At 41.8% G+C, this 21,636-nt stretch overlaps 1 protein-coding gene across 1 annotated transcript in view; it reads right to left on the reverse strand.

Moving 5' to 3' along the window:
• Window positions 1-21,636, reverse strand: part of LOC128695569 (uncharacterized) — an 854,631-nt gene that overhangs the window by 100,272 nt on the left and 732,723 nt on the right. Inside the window, exon 19 of the mRNA XM_070093194.1 lies at window positions 20,476-20,787. Coding sequence (XP_069949295.1) covers window positions 20,476-20,787 — 312 coding nt within the window. The remainder of the gene's footprint in view (window positions 1-20,475; window positions 20,788-21,636) is intronic.

The following is a 21,636-nucleotide window of genomic DNA, read 5'->3' on the forward strand; positions in this document are numbered from 1 at the left end:
TCTACCAGCTTTCCTATCCTCTTCCATTGCATCAAACGAGTTGATAAGACAAATTCTTCCTGACACCCTCAGTGACTCAGCAGGAATAGAAGACCCTAGTTATGTCAGTGCCATCACCGAATGGGAGACTCTTGCTGCTCCAGCACCAAACCCTAGTGCAGCACTGGCTCACAAACAGTCAAGCTGGGATAGCCCAATTGCTGAAAAGGTGCTTGCCAACATGCTCAGGGCTGCAACATCAGATAGGGAGATTGCCCGTCTCCAGGCTGTAAGTGCACCTCACTCCGGGGACTTCCTCCAAACAGTTCCCATATCGGCAATGGGAACGCGACTCGACCCTAAGACCCTCCGTATTGCAGTGGCTCTGCGCCTTGCTGCCCCAATTCACACAGAATATATGTGTATTTGCGGCGAAGTGCAAGCAGACCAATACGGTCTACATGGTCTTAACTGTTCCAAAACCAAGGGCTGGCATGCAAGACACAATGAGGTCAACGACATCATTAAGAGAACCCTTGCTACAGCTGGATGCCCTGCCGAGAGGGAGCCACGATCACTTGCAGCAAACAATACCCACAACCCAGCAAACCGCCCCGACGGGATCACCATCTATCCTTGGAAGAATGGCAAGCTCTTAGCATGGGACTATACCTGTGTGTCCACACTGGCTGAAACCTATATCCATCACAGTGTGGGGCGACAGGGAGGAGCTGCTGACCACAGGGAGGAGTACAAGATCAGCAAGTACAGGGACATTAGCCAACAGTATCAATTTGTCCCAGTGGGATCAGAGACCTTGGGATCATGGGGAAAAAATGCCACACGTTTCCTTAAAGAATTGGGTTCCAGACTCATCGACACCACCAGGGACCCAAGGGCAGCCACTTTCATGTTCCAGCGCCTCAGCATCGCCATCCAGAGGGGAAATGCTTGCTGCATACTTGGTTCACGTCCAGCCTCGGAGGAGCTGGAGGAAATTCATCATCTTTGATACATTGTGCCATTGTATTCATGTTTATGTTTTTTTCTGTAAATGTATTTTGTTTATTAATAAATGTTCACTTAGAATATAAATATAGGGGGTGGTAGGAGAAGAAAATATTCAAACAGCTCCGGGGAGAACCTTGAGTTTTCCCTGAGGTACGTTTATTGTCTTCTCTGAGGATGAGGGTCCCCATTCCAGCTATAGAGGCTATATATATATATATATATATATATATATATATATATATATATATATATATATATATATATATATCAATCAATCAATCAATCAATCCCGGCTGCCTTACCCCCTTTCATTTTACCTACTGCCTCACGAACTTCCCCCACACTCACAACTGGCTCTTCCTCACTCCTACAAGATGTTATTCCTCCTTGTCCTATACACGAAATCACAGCTTCCCTATCTTCATCAACATTTAACAATTCCTCAAAATATTCCCTCCATCTTCCCAATACCTCTAACTCTCCATTTAATAACTCTCCTCTCCTATTTTTAACTGACAAATCCATTTGTTCTCTAGGCTTTCTTAACTTGTTAATCTCACTCCAAAACTTTTTCTTATTTTCAACAAAATTTGTTGATAACATCTCACCCACTCTCTCATTTGCTCTCTTTTTTACATTGCTTCACCACTCTCTTAACCTCTCTCTTTTTCTCCATATACTCTTCCCTCCTTGCGTCACTTCTACTTTCTAAAAACTTCTCATATGCTAACTTTTTCTCCCTTACCACTCTCTTTACATCATCATTCCACCAATCGCTCCTCTTCCCTCCCGCACCCACTTTCCTGTAACCACAAACTTCTGCTGAACACTCTAACACTACATTTTTAAACCTACCACATACCTCTTCGACCCCATTGCCTATGCTCTCATTAGCCCATCTATCCTCCAATAGCTGTTTATATCTTACCCTAACTGCCTCCTCTTTTAGTTTATAAACCTTCACCTCTCTCTTCCCTGATACTTCTATTCTCCTTGTATCCCATCTACCTTTTACTCTCAGTGTAGCTACAACTAGAAAGTGATCTGATATATCTGTGGCCCCTCTATAAACATGTACATCCTGAAGTATACTCAACAGTCTTTTATCTACCAATACATAATCCAACAAACTACTGTCATTTCGTCCTACATCATATCTTGTATACTTATTTATCCTCTTTTTCTTAAAATATGTATTACCTATAACTAAACCCCTTTCTATACAAAGTTCAATCAAATATATATATATATATATACATATATATATATATATATATATATATATATATATATATATATATATATATAACTATAAGGGGTGACAACTCAGGGTGGGAATGTAACTACCGGGGTTCTCCAGGAACCAGTGTTGGGTCCCATACTCTGGTCCATATAAATGATCTACTAGCAGTTCTACATATTTTTCTTTACAGGTGATGACAAAACAGGAATACAAACTGAAGAGGTTGCATGTTGCTGTATAGTGTTCTATAGCAAATGCTACCTGTAGTCGCTGCCGGGGGTCACCAGGCCTGATCGATCAAAGTATTGGTGCTCACCGCCCGTAGCCCAACGTGTGCACCACAGTCCGGCTCATTAAGAAGTGATTTAAGGAACCTGTCGAGTTTCGTCTTGAAGACAGTCAGGGGTCTGTTGGTACTCTCCCTAATACATGATGGGAGGGTGTTGAGTCGTGAGAAATATTGTCCAAGAGGAAGCTGGACAACTAAAAGTGCCTGATCAGCCAGGCTGTGGTGGCTATGTAGGCCTGTAAGCCACTGACAGCAACATCCTGTCTCACCAGGTAGTCAACAATGATGTCTAACCACAGGCCACACTTCATACTGCACGGTATGTACATTACGGTTAAAATTATAACAAATTATTTGTAATAATAATTCGGTAATCTATCTAGTAACTGAATTAATTCAACAAGAAGGAATCCGATTAAAGTCGCAACTGGTGCGTGGTAATTCTTGTCATGTCCATTAATTGCAGTCTGCAGTGAGAGACGCATTTAAGGTAGCTTTAACATACTTTACAAGAATGACGATAACACAATGAGGGTAACATTATATTCTTAATGTGTTTGTTTTGAATGTGTGTGACAGCACGTAAATAATTGAAAACTTCTCACTTTCACTATGTACTTCTATTTACCTTCCTTAAATAACATCAGTTGCTGTGCTAAGACTGACGCTGTGTTGTATACGAATGTGTGTGTGTGTGAGAGAGAGAGAGAGAGAGAGAGAGAGAGAGAGAGAGAGAGAGAGAGAGAGAGAGAGAGAGAGAGAGAGAGAGAGACAGACAGACAGACAGAGACAGATGAACACAGAGACAGAGATTTCTCATTTTTTGCAGCTTGTAAACTCAAAGTTAAGAAACAAGACTTTTTCTGAAGGTGATCTCATTTGTGCTGTGTCCAAAACATCACCGCGGGGTTGAAAAGTTGGTAATGGGAAAACCAGTACCAGCCATCGCATTAAGAATGTTGAGTGCCGACTGTACCATAACATTGTCTTATAAGGGAAGGTCAAGCCAATATTTTTGACAATGTTTATGGCTATTCTAGTAATCTCAGGCTTAACGTGGCTTTTTTATATACATATTTTACACAGTTACTACAGAAACTGTAGTTGTCTAGTTTCACTTAAGATTTGATCATGGCTAACGTGTGTTCTTTTTAGAACAGAAAGGTACAATACCGTCCAAGTCGGACCGAAACGTCGTCATAAGACAGCTGGAATGAAACAATTCACATTTAACTCACAATTTGAAAAATAAATTTTAGACGGCGTTTCGGACCGTCTTGAATCATTATCAAGTCACGACGAATAAATATCAAGTCGTGATTTAGCACTGAGTCAGGACGGACCATTAGCGAAACGTCTGAAATATCCTCTCCAGAGTGTGGGTTAGTAGTGAAAGATGCACCTAAGTTCCCCCGTATTCTAATAACATGTTAATTTTTCCACTATAATCTACCTTGTCCATAATTACTGTCACACAATTGTCCTAAAAGATTTGTTAAGTTATACCATGAATTAAGGAAAGATCCTAGCGAAACAAATGTGATAGTAATTATTGACAAGATAGATCATAGTGGAAAAGTTGACCATGTTATTAGAAGACTGGGGAAGTTACGTGCCTCTTAGACTATCTTTCTCACATACCAGTAACACTTTTTTTCAACACAATTTTATAGGCTAAGAGCTGTTATCCTATCTCGGCTCATTTCAAGGCCCAGCCCTATCTACGATACACTTAACTCCCCGTGAAATGTGACCCACAACAGCCGACTTACCTGCTTACTGCTAGGTGAACAGGGGAAGGTGTAAGGAAACATGCCCAGCGTTTTCACCCATGCCGGGGATCGAACCACGGACCCCCCCAGTGAGCTTAGTGCGCTACCAACCGAGCCACTTAACTGAACTGACTTCCACACACTTTACTAACATCTAGATTGTAGAGAAACTACATGTTACACAATGAATGACTTGCATGTAGGGAAGGCAAGTGTGTGTGTGTGTGTGTGTGTGTGTGTGTGTGTGTGTGTGTGTGTGTGTGTGTGTGTGTGTGTGTGTGTGTACAAGATAACATCAGACTCAGCAAGGTCTGTTTATCACTTACACTAGCCTAGAGAGCAAGTCAATATTGTTTATCGTACTCTGTGTAACTACCTTCTTGCTACTTTCGCTCCGTACACTCGTGATTTATCTGTGACTTACCTGTACCCAGTTTCCATCCTACACTAGCAGCCTGACCATCACATATAAAATAAAGAACCGTGAAGATCTAATTATGGGATACTTGTGGCCCAATTCGATACGTCTTGGTCAGAATAATTTACAGTAATTTTTTTAAATCTCTAACTTCTTTTTAACATTTTCATGTTTTTTCAAAGTAGACGAAACGTGCTGTCAAGAGGTGTACTCTCCACCAGGTGTGTCCGTACCAATCTCAGAGTTATCACTGTGCCACTCAGTTAACCACTTACTGTGTAATAATATATTCAACCATTATACTTAAATCTCCCTTATACTTATTTCACCACATCACCTTCATTTAAAATTACTATTACTAAACAACAACAATAATAATAATAATAATAATCACTAGAAGCACTGCTTTCCTCGTGCAACTACATATCTGAATTTACTTACGTGTACGTACAAGTACACACGCACATACACACAAACACACACACACACACAAACACACACACACACAAACACACACACACACACACACACTCCATCACCACCACCAACAACCAAAAGCATTCATCGCTTCCACCACTATCACCACCAACAAAAGAAAGATCCCTCACCACCACCATTATCACTACCTCACTTCCAAAAACATTTCTTACAACAATCATCCGTAGTAACAATTACTGCAAACATAGTGATCACAACCAACATTCCTCACCACAACCAGTATTTATCATCTCAACCAACATTTCTTCCCACAACCAACACTCCTCAAAACAACATACCACAACCAACATTCCACACAACACTTTTCCCCACAAATTTCTCGCCAAAATCAACATCGCGGACGTGTTATAACAAATTACGTCACAAACCTCCAGGAGAAGACAAGACCAGATCAAGACCACAGAATTGCTGCAGCAACACATGCAAGACCCTTAAAAGTTGCAAACCAGCACATTAAATGCTTCTTTAAAATCTCGTGGATCCATGACCTGCTTCTTCCAGTCATTATCCTGTCATGTCAAGCTCTAAACCCGCGTGGGTGAGCACAGGGAATGAGGGAGCCTCCATCTTCTGAGAGCAAGTTGGGCTGCTCTACTATGCTGCTCGTAGACACATTATCGACCTCATAGTGTGTCATGTCGATCTCAAGGTGGTGGTGGTGTGGGCTGTGTTGACGGAACCGCGTGTCGACACGTGGTCCACTTCATTAGCAGTGGTCAATCTTCGACCAGGTACACATTCCCAGAGAGTGCGGGCACGTGCGTGCGTGTGTGTAATTATCTTTTCGTGATGCGTGAAGTCTGTTTACCTCCGCGTCAAGTGAGTGTACTCGTCTATATGGATTCGCCAATATGAACTCTCAGCTTCCCGCTTGCAAGATGTACTCCATTGTAGCTTCATGGAACTCTCGTACGTACGTACGCGTGCGTGTCACTCTCACACAACTGGCTTCAGACAAATACGGATAATAGTAACAGGAAAAAAACAAAACGCCAACACCAGACTTGGGAATTTCACCCAAACGCTTTCCTACATTCACACATTTCTTTTCTTAAGTGATGCTGGGAAGATGGACGTGGTAAGATGAGATGATAGTGAGGGAGCCTCAGGAGGAGGTAGCAGCAACAGTGACGATTACGGTGCACTGTGACCACGCACGTCAGAAAAAAAATATATGTACAACACAAGCAATAAAAACAAGGGCAAAGTTAAGAAGGATCATAAACACTCAACACAAATAAGTACTATCATCATACCAAGTTAAAATAACCAGCATCATTTAAAAAGACATTTAATTATTCATGTCCAGAGAGTCTGCTGTTTCAAGCATCTCGGTGATTCTTAAAATCATGACGTGGGCAGAAAGTTGTTCCCCACCTTGGTGGCACCTCACAAGCAACAGAGGAAGACAGCAGCACCTGTCAACACGTGTACCTTTAATACATCTTTCATGATTTTAGAGTTTTTCAACACCCAGATCCCAGCCCAATAGAGTCTTCAAGACTTCTACACTTGTATCAACAGTGTTTCTGGTATCTTCGGTCAGATACTGAATAATCTGCAGCTACGAATGTTGATACAATGTTCTCTTATTGTACTCACGGTGCCCCTGCTTTTCACGGGGTTTATTTTGCACTACCTCCCATATCTCTCACTCCAGCATGTTTTTTAAGACTGTGCAGATATGGTATTAAGCCCTCGAAGTATTTTCCACGTATATATCATCATGCATCTCTATCCTCCGTTCCAGCGAGTACATATTTAGTAATTAGAGGCCTTCCCACTAATTTAAATACATTATTGGCTCTATGCGGGCTGTAAATGATCTATGTTCCAACTCTATGGCCCTAAACGAGCCAGTCAACACTGAACAATACTCTAAAACGAGAGCACTACATTTATCTAGATTTATATCTACAATTATCCTAAATATTCTTATAACGGATATTTGCATTAATAAAATACCCTGACATATCACATAGGTTATTTATACGATTAAATCACAGAATGGGTGGGGTTCGAACCCATGGCTAGTGTGTCCTGAAACTCACCAGCCAGAGGTAAATAGTTATTATACTATCTTCATATGCCTCAATAAGTGGACAATTAAGCACAAAGTGTTCAAGCAAGTGACTATAAGGCTGACCACATACTTTGCATTTAATCTCATCATCTGTGAGTCTGCCATACTGCCAGAAGTACTTGTAACCAAGCTTGAGTCTGGTGCCACAACATCAGTCAGTCTGCTCACATCGCATGCTGTTTCGTGTTCATGTTCTCATAGTGCGTGAGAGAAAAGGGGGATAACTTAGTGAGGGAAGAGGGGTGCGAGGGGGAGGGAAGAGGGGTGCGAGGGGGGAGGGAAGAGGGGTGCGAGGGGGGAGGGAAGAGGGGTGCGAGGGGGAAGGGAAGAGGAGTGAAAGGAAAGAGAGGATTGAGGGAAGCGAGGAAGTGGTAAGGTAGAGGGAGCAGCAGAAGCCAACACACGCCGCCTCTCATCCAATTATCCTCTAAACAAGACTGACAAGACGTCCCTGCTGCTGCTGCTGCTACCTGCCATCCACCCCTGCTGCTGCTGCTGCTACCTGCCATCCACCCCTGGTGCTGCTACTACCTGCCATCCACCCTTACTGCTGCTACTGCTATTACCTGCCATGCATCCCTGCTACTGCTATTACCTGCCATGCATCCCTGCTACTGCTGCTACCTACCATCCTTCCCTGCTCTACCACCACCCATCATCCATCCTTGCTGCTGCCACCACCAGTCAACCACCTATCGCTGCTTCGTGTGTTTTTACTTCTCCCAGGGCGGGATGAACGTACATAATGACTCAAACTCAGAAATTTTCCAAGAGATGATCATTTAAGCAGGAATCTCGTGGTAGCACCGTCATCCCTCATGAAACAGGGTGGATCAGCTCGTTGGTGGACGATATCAGTCATTAAATGAAACCCCATAATGTGTCTTAAGTCACATATCTGCCGGTACATTCTATCAATGATATACACATTTGTTTCTTCCGACTTCTTGATTTTATTGTTTATTACTACTCTTTGGCTTCTATTAGCTAGGAAGTTGAATGTCCATCTGCCCATCTTTCTACTTATTCATGTAAACAATTATCGCATGGTCGTACTCGTCAAAGGCTTTTGCAAAGTACATTTTTATCTACAGTTTGCTTGTTTTCCAGTGTATCTAAGGCCATGTCGATGTGGCCCAGCAATTAAGAGGAGTGACCTGTTCTGAACCCACGCTGACCTGGGTTGTGCAACTGCTGTGATTCCATAGTAATCCATGATAATCCAGCAGGTACTGGAGTTTTCTTACACAAGATATAAAAAAAAAAACTCAGCACCTGAGCTGGAATAACACATTTTTCCCCTGAAGGGCAGTAGCTAAATCAGTAGATTTATTCATAATATTTAGGCACACGTGCAACATCTAGGTATCTTTATTGTAGACCTTTCACCATCCAGTGGTTTTATCAATACAAATTCTTAGGACAATAGTATACTAGAATGTATACCATTCTTGTACAACTTGTCAGGCACTGCAACATCATGGAATCTTGATTCTGAGGTCATGTACATAACCTACTACTAAAACCCATCTCTTTGGGTCTGACCTACTCCCACTGGGAAATCTCGCCTACCAGTGACTATGTCTTCGTCTGCTATACGTCTCTTTCCACCTGGCGTTAGTATATAAGCGCCAGCCTCCTTGCCTTTGCTCCAGATTCTCCCCGACCACGGTGCTCTCCACACCAACTCCAAGGCTGAGGACTGATTACTTCATTTTATGTATATAGTTTTACTGTCTTCAAATTATGTCCTAAGAATTTGTACTGATAAAGCCACTGGATGGCGAAACGTCTACAATAAAGATACCCAGATGTTGCACATGTGTCTAAATATCATCTTGTCGGTATTGCATACCATTCTTGTACAACAGATTTATTCATAATTCATTCCCAAGCATTTGGAGCAGAAGCTCCAAATGGCAGACTCAGGCGATGTAGGCCCGTGGGCCTCCAACAGCAACGGCCTTGTCGACCAAGCAATCAACATGGCGTTGTGGCTCCGGCCTGGGCCGAGGGTTTTTAAAAAAAAAAAAAAAAAAAAAAAAAAAAAAAAAAAACTCCGAAAACTGGTGACCGCGAAATCGCCGTAACATCAGCCAAAATAACACCCACGGTGTCGTGACAGTTGAGAACCCCGACAGTACATTCTAACATACCTCGGGTAGCACTAATGTAGGGCTTCTGACTCCAGGAAGTAACCTAAATTCAGTTACTTTAAACTCCCTACAACCTCCATAGCTATACACAAATAACCTCCAGGTATAGAAGAGAGGAGCTTACGACGAAGTTTCGGTCCGACTTGGACCATTTACAAAGTCGGAGGATCGAGCCTCTTGTGTTGTAGACAAATGGTTCAAAGAACCCACAAGTTTATTTATTTATTTATTTATTTATTTATTTATAATTTGAGCACACTTACAGAGGTACAAAAAAATACAGATAAGAGCAGCATGCCAAAGCCACTTATACTATGCATAGCATTACGGGCTGGCTTAAAATTAACTTAAGATTAACTAAGCAATGATGAAATCAGTGAAAAACATTAATGTAAACTGATTACTATAAAGCACAAGTGAGTATTACAAAGACAGGTCATATGGTTGCATGCACTGTTGTAAATTCAGTAGAATGGAGTATTCTGTTAGGTAGTGTATTTAAAAAAAAATAAAGTTAGATTGGGTTTTAGGTTTAACATTTATGTGATATAATTGTGAGAAACATTTAAGATATACAATTTATAAGGTTCAGTTATTCAGTATTTATTTGGTTTTGGGTGAGTAAGTGATCTTTGAGAAGAGACTTGAATTTATAAACAGGTAGTTTCTTTTATATTTACAGGTAATGAATTCCAGATTTTAGGGCCTTTTATGTGCATTGAGTTTTTGCATAGCGTGAGATGGACACGAGGAATATCAAAGAGTGATCTGTGCCTTGTGTTATGGTCATGTGTTCTGTTGAGGTTGGCAAGGAGATGTTTGAGGGGAGGGTTAATATCAGAGTTGAGTGTTCTATGTATGTAATAGGTGCAGTAATAAGTATGGATGTTTTGTATGGTGAGTAGGTTGAGTGTATTGAATATTGGTGGAGTGTGCTGCCTGTAGTGAGAATTTGTTATCATTCTAACTGCAGCCTTTTGTTGGGTAATTAGTGGTCTGAGATGGTTACTTGTTGTTGAGCCCCATGCACAAATTCCATAGGTGAGATAGGGGTAAATAAGAGAGTGATATAGGGCCAGGAGGGCTGACTGTGGAGCATAGTACCGTATCTTCGATAGTATGCCTACAGTCTTGGAAATTTTCTTAGAAATTTGTTGTATATGTGTATGAAATTTGAGTCTATTATCAAGGTGGATTCCTAAGAATTTTCCCTCTGTTAGCTTTGTGATAGGTGATCCGTTTATCATTATGTTAAGAGGGACATCTGTAGCTCTGTTACCAAACTGAATGAAGTAGGTTTTGTCAATGTTTAGTGTAAGTTTGTTAGTACTCATCCAGGTAGATATTTTCTGTAATTCGGTATTTACAGTATTGGCTAGCGTGACTGGGCTAGGGTGGGAGAAGACGTATGTTGTGTCATCAGCAAATAGTGTGGGTTTGAGTAATTGAGAAGCATTTGGTAGGTCATTTATGTATAGGAGAAAGAGAAGAGGGCCAAGGACACTTCCCTGTGGGACACCAACTGTAATTGGTTGTGCAGAAGAGTTTGCCCCATTTGCGTACACATATTGGCTTCTGTTGCTGAGGTATGACTTGAGGTAGTTGAGGGAGTGCCCTCTTATACCATAGTGTGACAATTTTACGTGGAGCAAGTCATGGTCAACTGTATCAAAAGCTTTACGTAAGTCAATGAAGATCCCCAGTGGGACTTCTTTTTTCTCTATTGCAGTGTATATATGTTCTAGCATGTGTATAATAGCATCATTAGTATTTTTATTAGGCCTGAATCCAAATTGGCAGGGGTTGAGTATGTTTTGGGAGATAAGGTAGGAGTAGATTCGTTTATGAATTAATTTTTCGAAGATTTTTGAGAGAGGGTGTAAGTTGGATATTGGCCTATAGTTATTCAACTCTGTTTGGTCTCCTCCTTTGTGGATCGGGGTGACCCTTGCTATTTTGAGTACTGTAGGGAAGGTGGAGGATTCAATGGATTTGTTAAAGAGTGTTGCAATGATTGGTGATAGCACTTGTGACACTTTTTTGTATATAAAGGGTGGTAAGGTATTTAAATCTCCTGCCTTGTTTTTTAGTGCGTTGATAATAAGGGAGACTTCGTATGGGTTAGTCGGAGCTAGGAACAGTGTGTTCGGGTAGTTGCCGGTGAGGTAGTCATTAGGTGGGGTATCTGAGCTTGGGATTTTATTGGCAAGGTTTTGTCCTATAGTGGAGAAGAAATCATTGAGTCTGTTTGCTGTTTCTGTTGGTGGGAGTTGGGGTTCATCTGATTTTGCTAATTTTATTTCGCTATTTCGTGATATCTTTTTTGTTCCCAGAATTTCTGATAGGGTTTTCCAGGTCTTTTTTATATCACCTCGTAAGTTGGATAATCTGTTCTCATAATACAATTTTTTTGCCCTTCTTATCAGGCTGGTTAGGATTGACGAGTAACGTTTTGTTTGGTCTCTGGTTATGTGACCCATTCTGTACTGTTTTTCATATTGGTGTTTTGTATTTATGGATTTGAGAATGCTGGGTGTTAGCCAGGGACTGTTCAGTCTCTTAGCTGTCATCTGCTTAGTTTTTTTTAGGGCAGTGCTTGTTATAGAGGTATTGAGTCTTTTTTAGAAAATTATTAATACATTCGTCAATATCTGTATTGATTTCTAGCTCAGTGTGCCAGTCAATGTTTGCTACTGCTGTTGTGAAGTTATTAATGGCTGCCTCATTGTGAAGTCTGAAGGTGACTTTAGTAGTGTCTTGGGGTAATTTACCAAGAGTTGTTATGAGGAAAGTAGGGTAGTGGTCTGTGGTATTATCTGTAATTATGCCTGATTTTAAAGAGGATATGGTGTTGGTCCAGATGTGGTCAAGTAGGGAAACACTAGTCTCTGTAACTCTTGTAGGTTTTGTTACTGTTGGTAGCAACATACAGTTACTCATTGTGTTTGTGAATTCAGTAACGTGTGGGTCCTGGTCTTGCAGGAGATTTATATTGAAGTCACCTGAGAGTAGTAAGTGATCTTTGTTCATGCGTGCATCAGTTATCATACTTCCTAGGTTTTGACTAAATTGGCTAATGTTTGACTGTGGAACTCTGTAGATGTTTATCAATGTGAGAGGTTTTTGTAGGTATTTGGATTTGAATTTGGCTATTATATATTCCCCATGTTCATCTCTTGTGCAAGTATTAGTGATACATTCTAGTTGGTCTGAGTAGTATATGGCTGTGCCACCCCCTTGTTGGTCTGGCCTACAGTTGTGTATGGCTGTGTAACCAGGAATGGCATAGACATCTGTACTATCAGGCTTTAGCCAGGTTTCAGTTAGTGTAATGATGGACATATTGGCATGTAAGGAATTTAGTAATGCTATGAGGTCATCGTAATGCTTGCTTAAAGATCTGATATTGTAGTTAAAGATAGTTATGTTGTTGTTGGCACTAAGAAGTGCCTTTGATTGTTCTGCAGTGTAGTAATTACAGTAACTGTTTGATTCATTTAAGTCATTAAATAAGAGGTTGGTATCTGGATCAATGCTTGTAATCATAAGATTTGTAGTGAATCTATAGTTAGAATTAAGTATAAAACAAAGTAAATAGTCTTAAACATATGTGCAACACTTGGGTACCTTCACCTCACCTGTCTTAAGTATATAAGCTCCCTTCTCTGCACATATGCTGTATTCTTATCAAGACTGATGGACTGATTACATCGGCTCCAGGCTGAGGGACTGATTACCTCAAACACCTGATCTTCAACCATTCTTCTCTGTATTGGACTGAGGAAGCCACTGTGTGGAGAAACGTTCCTACAATAAAGATACCCAAGTGTTGCACATGTGCCTCTTGCGATACAATTACATTTACTCACTAAAATAAATAACAGCAAAAACGTAAAACTTCCGGGTCACTATCTTGAGAATATAAAATATAATTTAATATAATAAATGTAATGGAAAATCGATTATCACTCAAAAGTGGCTGCAAATATATGTGCAATTAGGTGGGGACGAGCAGGTGAGATGGCAGTGATGTTATCTGCGGTGACACTGATGATATCACTGCTGGAGCAGCACTCACCACACCTTGAAGGATTCGCAATCAATTTTTTTCGGCTCATGTCATTCACAGGCTCTGATATCACCATAGAACGTGAAAGGAAGGAGAGACTTCCACATTTAGATATCTGTGAATCATTTAGGTTTTTAGGACGTTTAACTGCATGCTAAGTAAACCAGTGGACTACCAGTGTGATACTACTAACTCCACCTCACCCACTTCCCTGAGTAACCCGGCCTCATTTACTATATAACGTACCATCCTGTTTTGTTTTACTCTATTAGGACTGAAAAGGCCACGTGTGGCGAAACGTTTCTTTTAATAAATATCTTGCAATGTAAACATGCGTCTTTCTCCACAAGTCAGCTTTCACGGCTACTGTGTCTAATCAGCAGGTTACTGGCCATACCCACATTCACATAAGACCTCAGAAAACCCATATTACAGCTACCAACCCTATTAATACAAACTTCTAAACTCTCTAAAACATTAAAATCAGTGAGTGGGCAAATTTATAGATGTACTGGAACTATTCATGTGAGGCCTCATTCTCGCTGTTTACTGGTGTTTAGAGATGATGAGGTCCACTTTCTGTGATGAGGTTAAAACTGCCAAGTTGCCACAGATGTTAAGAGGATGACTGGTTGTCATAGTGATCTTTGATAGCTGCGTGAGACTGCTAAGATAAGGGAATGCCGTATGTACTAAGAAGCGATGTTGACAGTTTCGTGGCGTATTCCTTACGTCTCGAGCATTACAGATGTTACTAGTTAATGGTCTAAGTCGGACCGAAAAGTCGTCAGAAGATTCTTTCTCCTATGTGCGGGTTATTTATGTATTGTTCAGTCACGGTATTATGCTTTTTTATTCTTTACAACTGTAACATTTAAATAATATGGGACTCAGGTCATAGTGTAAATGATCCACATTCTAAAAAAAAAAAAAAAAAATACCAAAACTGTTGCTTAGTGAACACAAGATTTAGTAATTACTGAGTTTACGAGAATCATAAATAAAGAGAAGGGTGATTGAGCTTATTTTTTAATGCTAGTCGCGTCTCAGTCACCAACCCTTCCCCACCGACACCTTCCCTTCTAACACCCACACCCACCACCACTATCATTAACACCATTGCTACTATTCTTACCACCATTACCAATTACTTATTTTCAATTACTTCCAAATGTGTGTGTGCAAAGTCAGTCACGACCACACATGAGGATGACTATCATCCAAGGATGAGGTATGAGGGAGACAGGACCATTACGTATGTGCAGCTGCATAGCAGTTGTGGTGATGAGAGCCAACCACTCTATCCCCCTCCACACACACACACACACACAAACACACACATTAAATCTGTGACCTTGAGTCAGACACACAACTGTTTAAACATTCACACAGTTTTTAAGATGTTCTTAATGAGTCATTGAGCGGATCATCGTATGATTAATAGCCACCACGTCAGCTGACCCCCGACGCTGGGTCACTTAAATAAATTAACAGTGGTGAATTTTGTGTGGTTTCAGCCTAGGCACCAGTGGGGAACCTATCTTCTGAAAGTGGTAACTCTCCCCCCACCGAGTGTTTTGCATGAGTACCCAACATCTCTTAAAGCGTAAATGGTGGGGCTATTTCTCCTATCGTATAAATCTGCTGACGCTGTCAATGACAATGAATCATGAATCTGACAGCTGTGATCTCAACACCACAGAAACTGGACTGTCATCTGTGAATTCCTGTATACAGCAATAACAAGGCCTCAGCTACATATAAAGCTCCTCACTCAGTGACTGTAAAGTTTGCATCAATTTAGAAGTTTGTGTTAGTAGCTAGGTTAAGTTAGTTACTGTAACAGCTTCCAGTTGTGGAACACAATTTTAATGTTATGATTTTCATTTACAGCCATTTTTTTCCAGGTAGTTATTCTGCTAGGTAATTTGTCCTTTTATATCTTAGCACTGATGATGAGGTGGGAGACGTTGAAGAATAAGTGATCTGTACCACTGCCTTGGCATGTCTCGTCTCCATGAGCTGAAGATTCCCATGAGGAAACAGAGAATGTATGTGTGCGCGCGCGCAAACTTCTCTCGGGTCGGAGAAGACTTGAAACCTATGAGTTTAGGGACAAAGTAGCACTAGGCACAACACGCCAGACCAGACAATATTCTGGGACACAATCCAGCTATCTTTCGTTGGTCGGTGCCTGTGGGAGAGGGAATGAAAAACTAATCACCAGCCTGGTGCCAGCTACTCTGGATCCAACGCCTAGCTTGACTGGACACCAGAGTACTATCTGGTCTGGCATGGTCTGTATAGTACTGTGTACCTTGTTCCAAAGTTCGTAGGTGCTTGCCTGGTCAACCAGGATATTGCTACTGGCGGCCCACTGGCTCACATATCTATCATAGCTTGGCTGATCTGGCACTAGGTGAAATTATTTGCTCAGTTTCCTCTTGAAGACACACACACACTTTACCCAGCGGTGTTTTTTATATTTTCTGGTAAGATGTTGAATAGTCTAGGCCCACGCATGCTAATACACGTTTGTCTTGTGTTCTTTGAAAAAAGTCAGCCGACATAATTACTCCCAGGTCTTTCAAGTGTTCCTTTCCTTCTGTTTGACGATCCTCTTGAGTTTTGTATACAGTATCCCTTTTGAATTCTTCATTCTTTCCATACCTAAGCAGCTGGAACTTATCAGCACTGAACGTCATGTTCTCCACTGTCTACTGGCAAACACCGACTATATCTTCCTGTAATTTTTCAGTGTCTTCTACCGAAGTGACTCATGCTTATTTTAGTGTCATCTGTAAATGATACAAAACTGTCATATACATACATATACAAGATTTCCAGAATGATTTGGCATAGTTGCCATGGTAATGTTACTTCATTTAAAGCATGTAACAGTAGGGCACCGCTTTACAGAGTTTCGTTAATACGGACATTTCAAACTATGACCAAAACACGTTATACGGCTCCCCCTCCTCTACCTGACTCGCTAATACTGTCTCCTCCCGCCCCTCCTGTTTGTTTACATCAAGTGTTTTAAAGTTATTGATCAGACCCTGATCCACCACGAGGCCTGGTCTCAGACCGGGCCGCGGGGGCGCTGATTCCCAAAACCCTCTCCGGGTATACCCAGGTATACTCTGATAATTATACTTATGTACAGGTACACATTAAAATCACCAAGTGTCTTATTAGTCTTGAAGACGCCATATTATTAATAATAATCGCTATGGAGCGTTTTAAATTTAGTATATTACGTAAATATATACATTTTCATTAAACCTTCCATACTTTTTTCAAAATTATATAAAAAAACACGCTACATAACATATAAACATGATACATACGCCCACAGTAGAATAAATCTGATAAGTATAAGACGTGGTAGCCGGGCGGCTTGTCGGAGGTAAGGGCGAGAATTACGTTTTCTATGGTCCAACACCAACACCACTCGCAGCTATTTATTTATTTATTCTACTTTACTAACGTGAAGACAACTTGTACACAATGTAAGTGTCGTATTGTAGGGTAAATGTTTCACCAACTCATGAACCAAAAATAGATAGGTATTAATACGCGTCTGAGTGTGTTTACAATTCTCGGCGTCTCCTTATCTCTCAAAGGAGTTCCCACACCTGACTTTCTACAATCCTCACCTCTCACCCTACATTAACTTAAGTCATGAGTGTACTGTGTATTTTATCGCTCTGGGCCGCTTTAAATATCGTATATTACGTGTAGCTAATGTACTCAGGCGGGCTACCATACCTACCACACCTGACTTCCTACAATAAACACTACTCACCTCTCACCCTACTTTAATTCCTAGTTCTACTGTTAGCGTAATATATATTAGTGTAAACTTGTTATGTCGTTTATATGCATTCATAACTGGGAAAAACAAAGTCGTTCCGCTTTACGGCGGTAGCCTGGAACCTAACCTGCCGTATAATTGGAACCCCACTGTACTTGAAAGACATTACCGCAACATAGCAACAGGTTGAACAAAGCATCATGAGAGCAAGTGACAGACAGGGTAACAATGGTCAGACCTTGAAGCAACACATCACCAGTCAACACAAGACTTGATGGCGAGGACTAACACTACCAGCTTTGAGTGTGGACAGGTTAGGGAGCGTGAAGGTGACCAGGTGGCACCTAAATGGCTAATACTCCAGGTTAGGCATTATTAACCAGGCGTTGAAGGATAAAGACGAAGTGTTAGAAAGGTTTGAGTTAAATGTGAATGAGGTGTGGGGAGGGCAGAGTGGAGGTGTGGGGAGGGCAGTGGTGTGGGGAGGGCAGAGTGGAGGTGTGGGGGAGGGCAGAGTGGGGGTGTGGGGAGGGCAGAGTTGACGGCCAAGTGGGGGGGAGTGTGAAGGAAGGTGTAAGCAGAAACAATGGGGCAAGACAGGTGATAACGTATAAAGGGTGATGTTTGCAGCGTCAATGCAGATCACATGATGATACCCAGCCTTACACAGGTATTTAGCAACATACCCCATCACTTGAAGATTAACACACAGTTGGGTATCTTCATTGATGAAACGTTTCGCCTACACAGTAGGCTTCTTCAGTCAAATACAGAGGAAGCAGATGTAGTAGTGAAATAAAGATGATGTAATCAGTCCATCAACCTTGGGGAAAGAGGATTTGAGGTGGTCAGTCCTTCAGCCTGGAGAAGAGTTGAGCTCCATGAAGCTGTTGCACAAGTGTTTTAATCTTCAACTTGTCGGTATTTTATACCATTTTCTCAACAATACCCCACCAGCCTCCAGCCTGAGTGACGCTACCTGGGAGTTTGTTCAACTCATTAACACATCACTTGAAGACCTGGTAAACATACATGACTGGTGGACTGACAAATGGTGAAGTATGACACAGGAAGAGTATGCAGAGATTGAATTCTGAAAATGTTTTTCACAATATTAGTAGTCTATTCCGGCACATTACAGTTTACAACTGCCTTAAATGGTGACGTGTGTAAACTACCTTTTATAACTCGGACTAGTCAATGTAAATTATTTCCACCAGGGTCCTCCTATTACCCAACTATCAGATACAGTAAAATATCATCTATAATTATTAACAACATAAAGAAAGTAAACTGACTGATTCGTTGTATCCCTAACATGACAAAGCTTTACCTGTGTGTGCATTTGTGACTGTGCTTGTGGAAGTGTGTGTGTGACCGTGCTTGTGGAAGTGCGTGTGAAAGTGCGTGTCTGTGACCATGCGTGTGAAAGTGCGTGTCTGTGACCGTGCTTGTGGAAGTGCGTGTCTGTGACCGTGCTTGTGGAAGTGCGTGTCTGTGACCGTGCTTGTGGAAGTGCGTGTCTGTGACCGTGCTTGTGGAAGTGTGTGCGCGACTATGAGTGCCAGGCATCACTGACGAGGGTGCCACGCGCGCGCCACGTCGTCGCCTTATTGCAAAATCAGCTGTTGTGAGACTGGTGTTCCCATCATGGTAGTGGCAGGCACTCCCCCATCACCCCCATCCTCTTTCGTCCCCCACCTTTCCTTCCTAATCTACGCTGCCTGTTCTCTTTCCCACTTCTTCCTCCCATCCCAATCTATGCTCTTCTCGTCCTTCTCCCTGTCCTTTCATCCTAATCTATGCTTCCCTCTCCTCTCTTCTGTTTCCCATCCCAGTCTTCGATTCCTCTCGCTCCCTCCTACCCCAATCCATGCTCCCTCCTCCCAGTCTAATCTATATTGCCTCTACCTCCTACCTCTCTACCACCTTCCTTCACCACAATCAGCCTCACTCCCTCTTGTCTCGTATCCACTCTCTGGTCTACCTTTAAGTTTATTTACTTATAGATACACACAAATATAATTATCATACTTTGTCACTAAGACACACTGACTTATTTTCCACTGGGGTGCTTGTAGTATTTTATTATTTAAAGCCTGGCTGTAAAATACAGTAGAAACGCGAGTGACAAATCCTAAGCCAATCCTATCATCTGTTTTTATGACATCCTCAATTACATTTCACGCTGAAAACTGACATATCATTATAATCAAGGGGAAGCACTAAACCCACAGGGGTTATACAGCGCCTGGGGGGGGGGGAATAAGACCACAAAGGGTCGGAAATCGAATGCATGATGGGCCCTAAAACTAGCAGGTCAGTGTACTATACACTGAGCCATACCGGCCTAACCAGGTTCATCCAACCCACTCACCATGGGTTCGTAACACACCCGCTCCGTCACCTGTTTGCAATCTTGGTTTCATCCCGGGAGAGAGAGAGAGAGAGAGAGAGAGAGAGAGAGAGAGAGAGAGAGAGAGAGAGAGAGAGAGAGAGAGGGGTGGGGGCAAAACATTTGTATTTCATACGTAAAAAGAAAACGTATTTTTTCGAAATGTTTTATAATGCAAGAAGTTTACAGTTTGGTTTGAACGTCGCTTTATATACGGTCTTCAGCCGACGGGTTGTATTTTCCCAATATATTCCTTTTGACTGTTTTAACAAAACTGTTAAATTTTCTAGTGTAGAGAGTGAGAGAGACCCACAAGTAGGTTGATCCTTTGTCAACACTAAGACACGGGATGCAGAACACGTTTAGCTCTGTGTAGAACTTCTTTAATCCATGACATGGTAAAGCTTTGCACAAAGCGAAACGTTGCCACAATTATGACTACATCCACAGGATGACTGGAGCTACCCAATAAATTTGCCCCTCGGGGAAAAAATCTAAAATTTCTGTATGGTTACACCAATCATTAAACAACTGCAGGAACTCTGAGCACTGCAGCGATTGTAAGGTACGCGGCCAATCATTCAAAATAACTGAGATATGCTATTTTGAATAATTGGGACAAATCTTATAAAATTTCATTCAACAAGCGCTGTGAGATCCAAGGGAATATAATACTAATAATTAAACAACTGAAGTGAAGTACTCACCTCAGTAACACGGGTTTATTGCATCACAGGGTACTCACCTGGCGTTGATGTTGGAGGAGGGAGAAGAGCCTCTGGGTGCCTCTTTCTCGGACCTGCTCTGTTCAGGTGACGACGACGATGATGACGAGGTCTTGTTCTTGAAGATGGGTGACTGCTGCAAGATCTCTGAGGCGTCCATGGCCGTGCTCACGTACGAGGATCTTACGTGAAGTGTCCTGTTAGTTGTTATGAAGCCGTCGGCAGAATCTGAAGATGAGGACTCACTGCTGTCATGTTGGTGGGAGGGGTAGTGGTGGCCGACCCCGCCGTCACCAGCCTGCTCCAGAGTACGAAGTTCCACCATGCTCCGCCTGAATAATAACAAAGCTTTCATTAACTTATTGTGATTTGTTTCCCCATCCTAAAATCCCACCCACAACACCCCACTATCTTAGCGCTAGGTGAACACGAAACTTATAAGAAGACTTGCCTAATAATGCACTTCGCCCATCTAAGAATAGGGTTCGATTCCTTTCAGATGTGATCCAAGGGCTCTTGAGCTTCAGTTCACTACAATACACGAAACACCTTCGGTTAATGACACTCAAAGCTTCAAACTCATACACACATACATACAGACACAGACATACAGACAGACAGACACAGGACGGTGCTGCTGATCACAGGGAAAAATCACAAGCTCAACAAGCATAAGCACTTGGCCCACCAATACAACTTCGTCCACAAAAGTTGAGAGATACTGGGTTCGTGGGGGAAGCATGTCATGGGTTGCCCCTCAAAGAGCTGGGTTCTGGGTTCCAGGCTATAATGAAAACCACTAGAGCCGAGGGCTGCTACCTTCCTCTGGCAAAGCTTCAGTGATGCGTGCTGCATCTTAGGCTGCCAACAGGCATCTCAGGAGCCCGAGGAACCTCACAACTTAAATTAGGATTTACCATATCTTTCGAAATTCTATATGCACGTAAATTACTACAGTAGTGTAACTATCAGTACGTAAACATACTGCACGTTCCACTGTATCATTTATATAAAGGGTTTTAAAATACCCACAAAAATATATACAGAGGATGGTAGGAAAAGACAATACTCAACCAGCTTCGGGAAGAAACCAAAGTATCAGTAAGTATCGGCCATTCTTACGGTATACGTATCGGTTGGTATAAACCTTGGTAATAAATACCGACAAGTTGGTTTAGAAA

This window comes from Cherax quadricarinatus, chromosome 42 (genome assembly GCF_038502225.1).
Source record: "Cherax quadricarinatus isolate ZL_2023a chromosome 42, ASM3850222v1, whole genome shotgun sequence".
Classification (NCBI taxonomy): Eukaryota; Metazoa; Arthropoda; class Malacostraca; order Decapoda; family Parastacidae; genus Cherax; species Cherax quadricarinatus.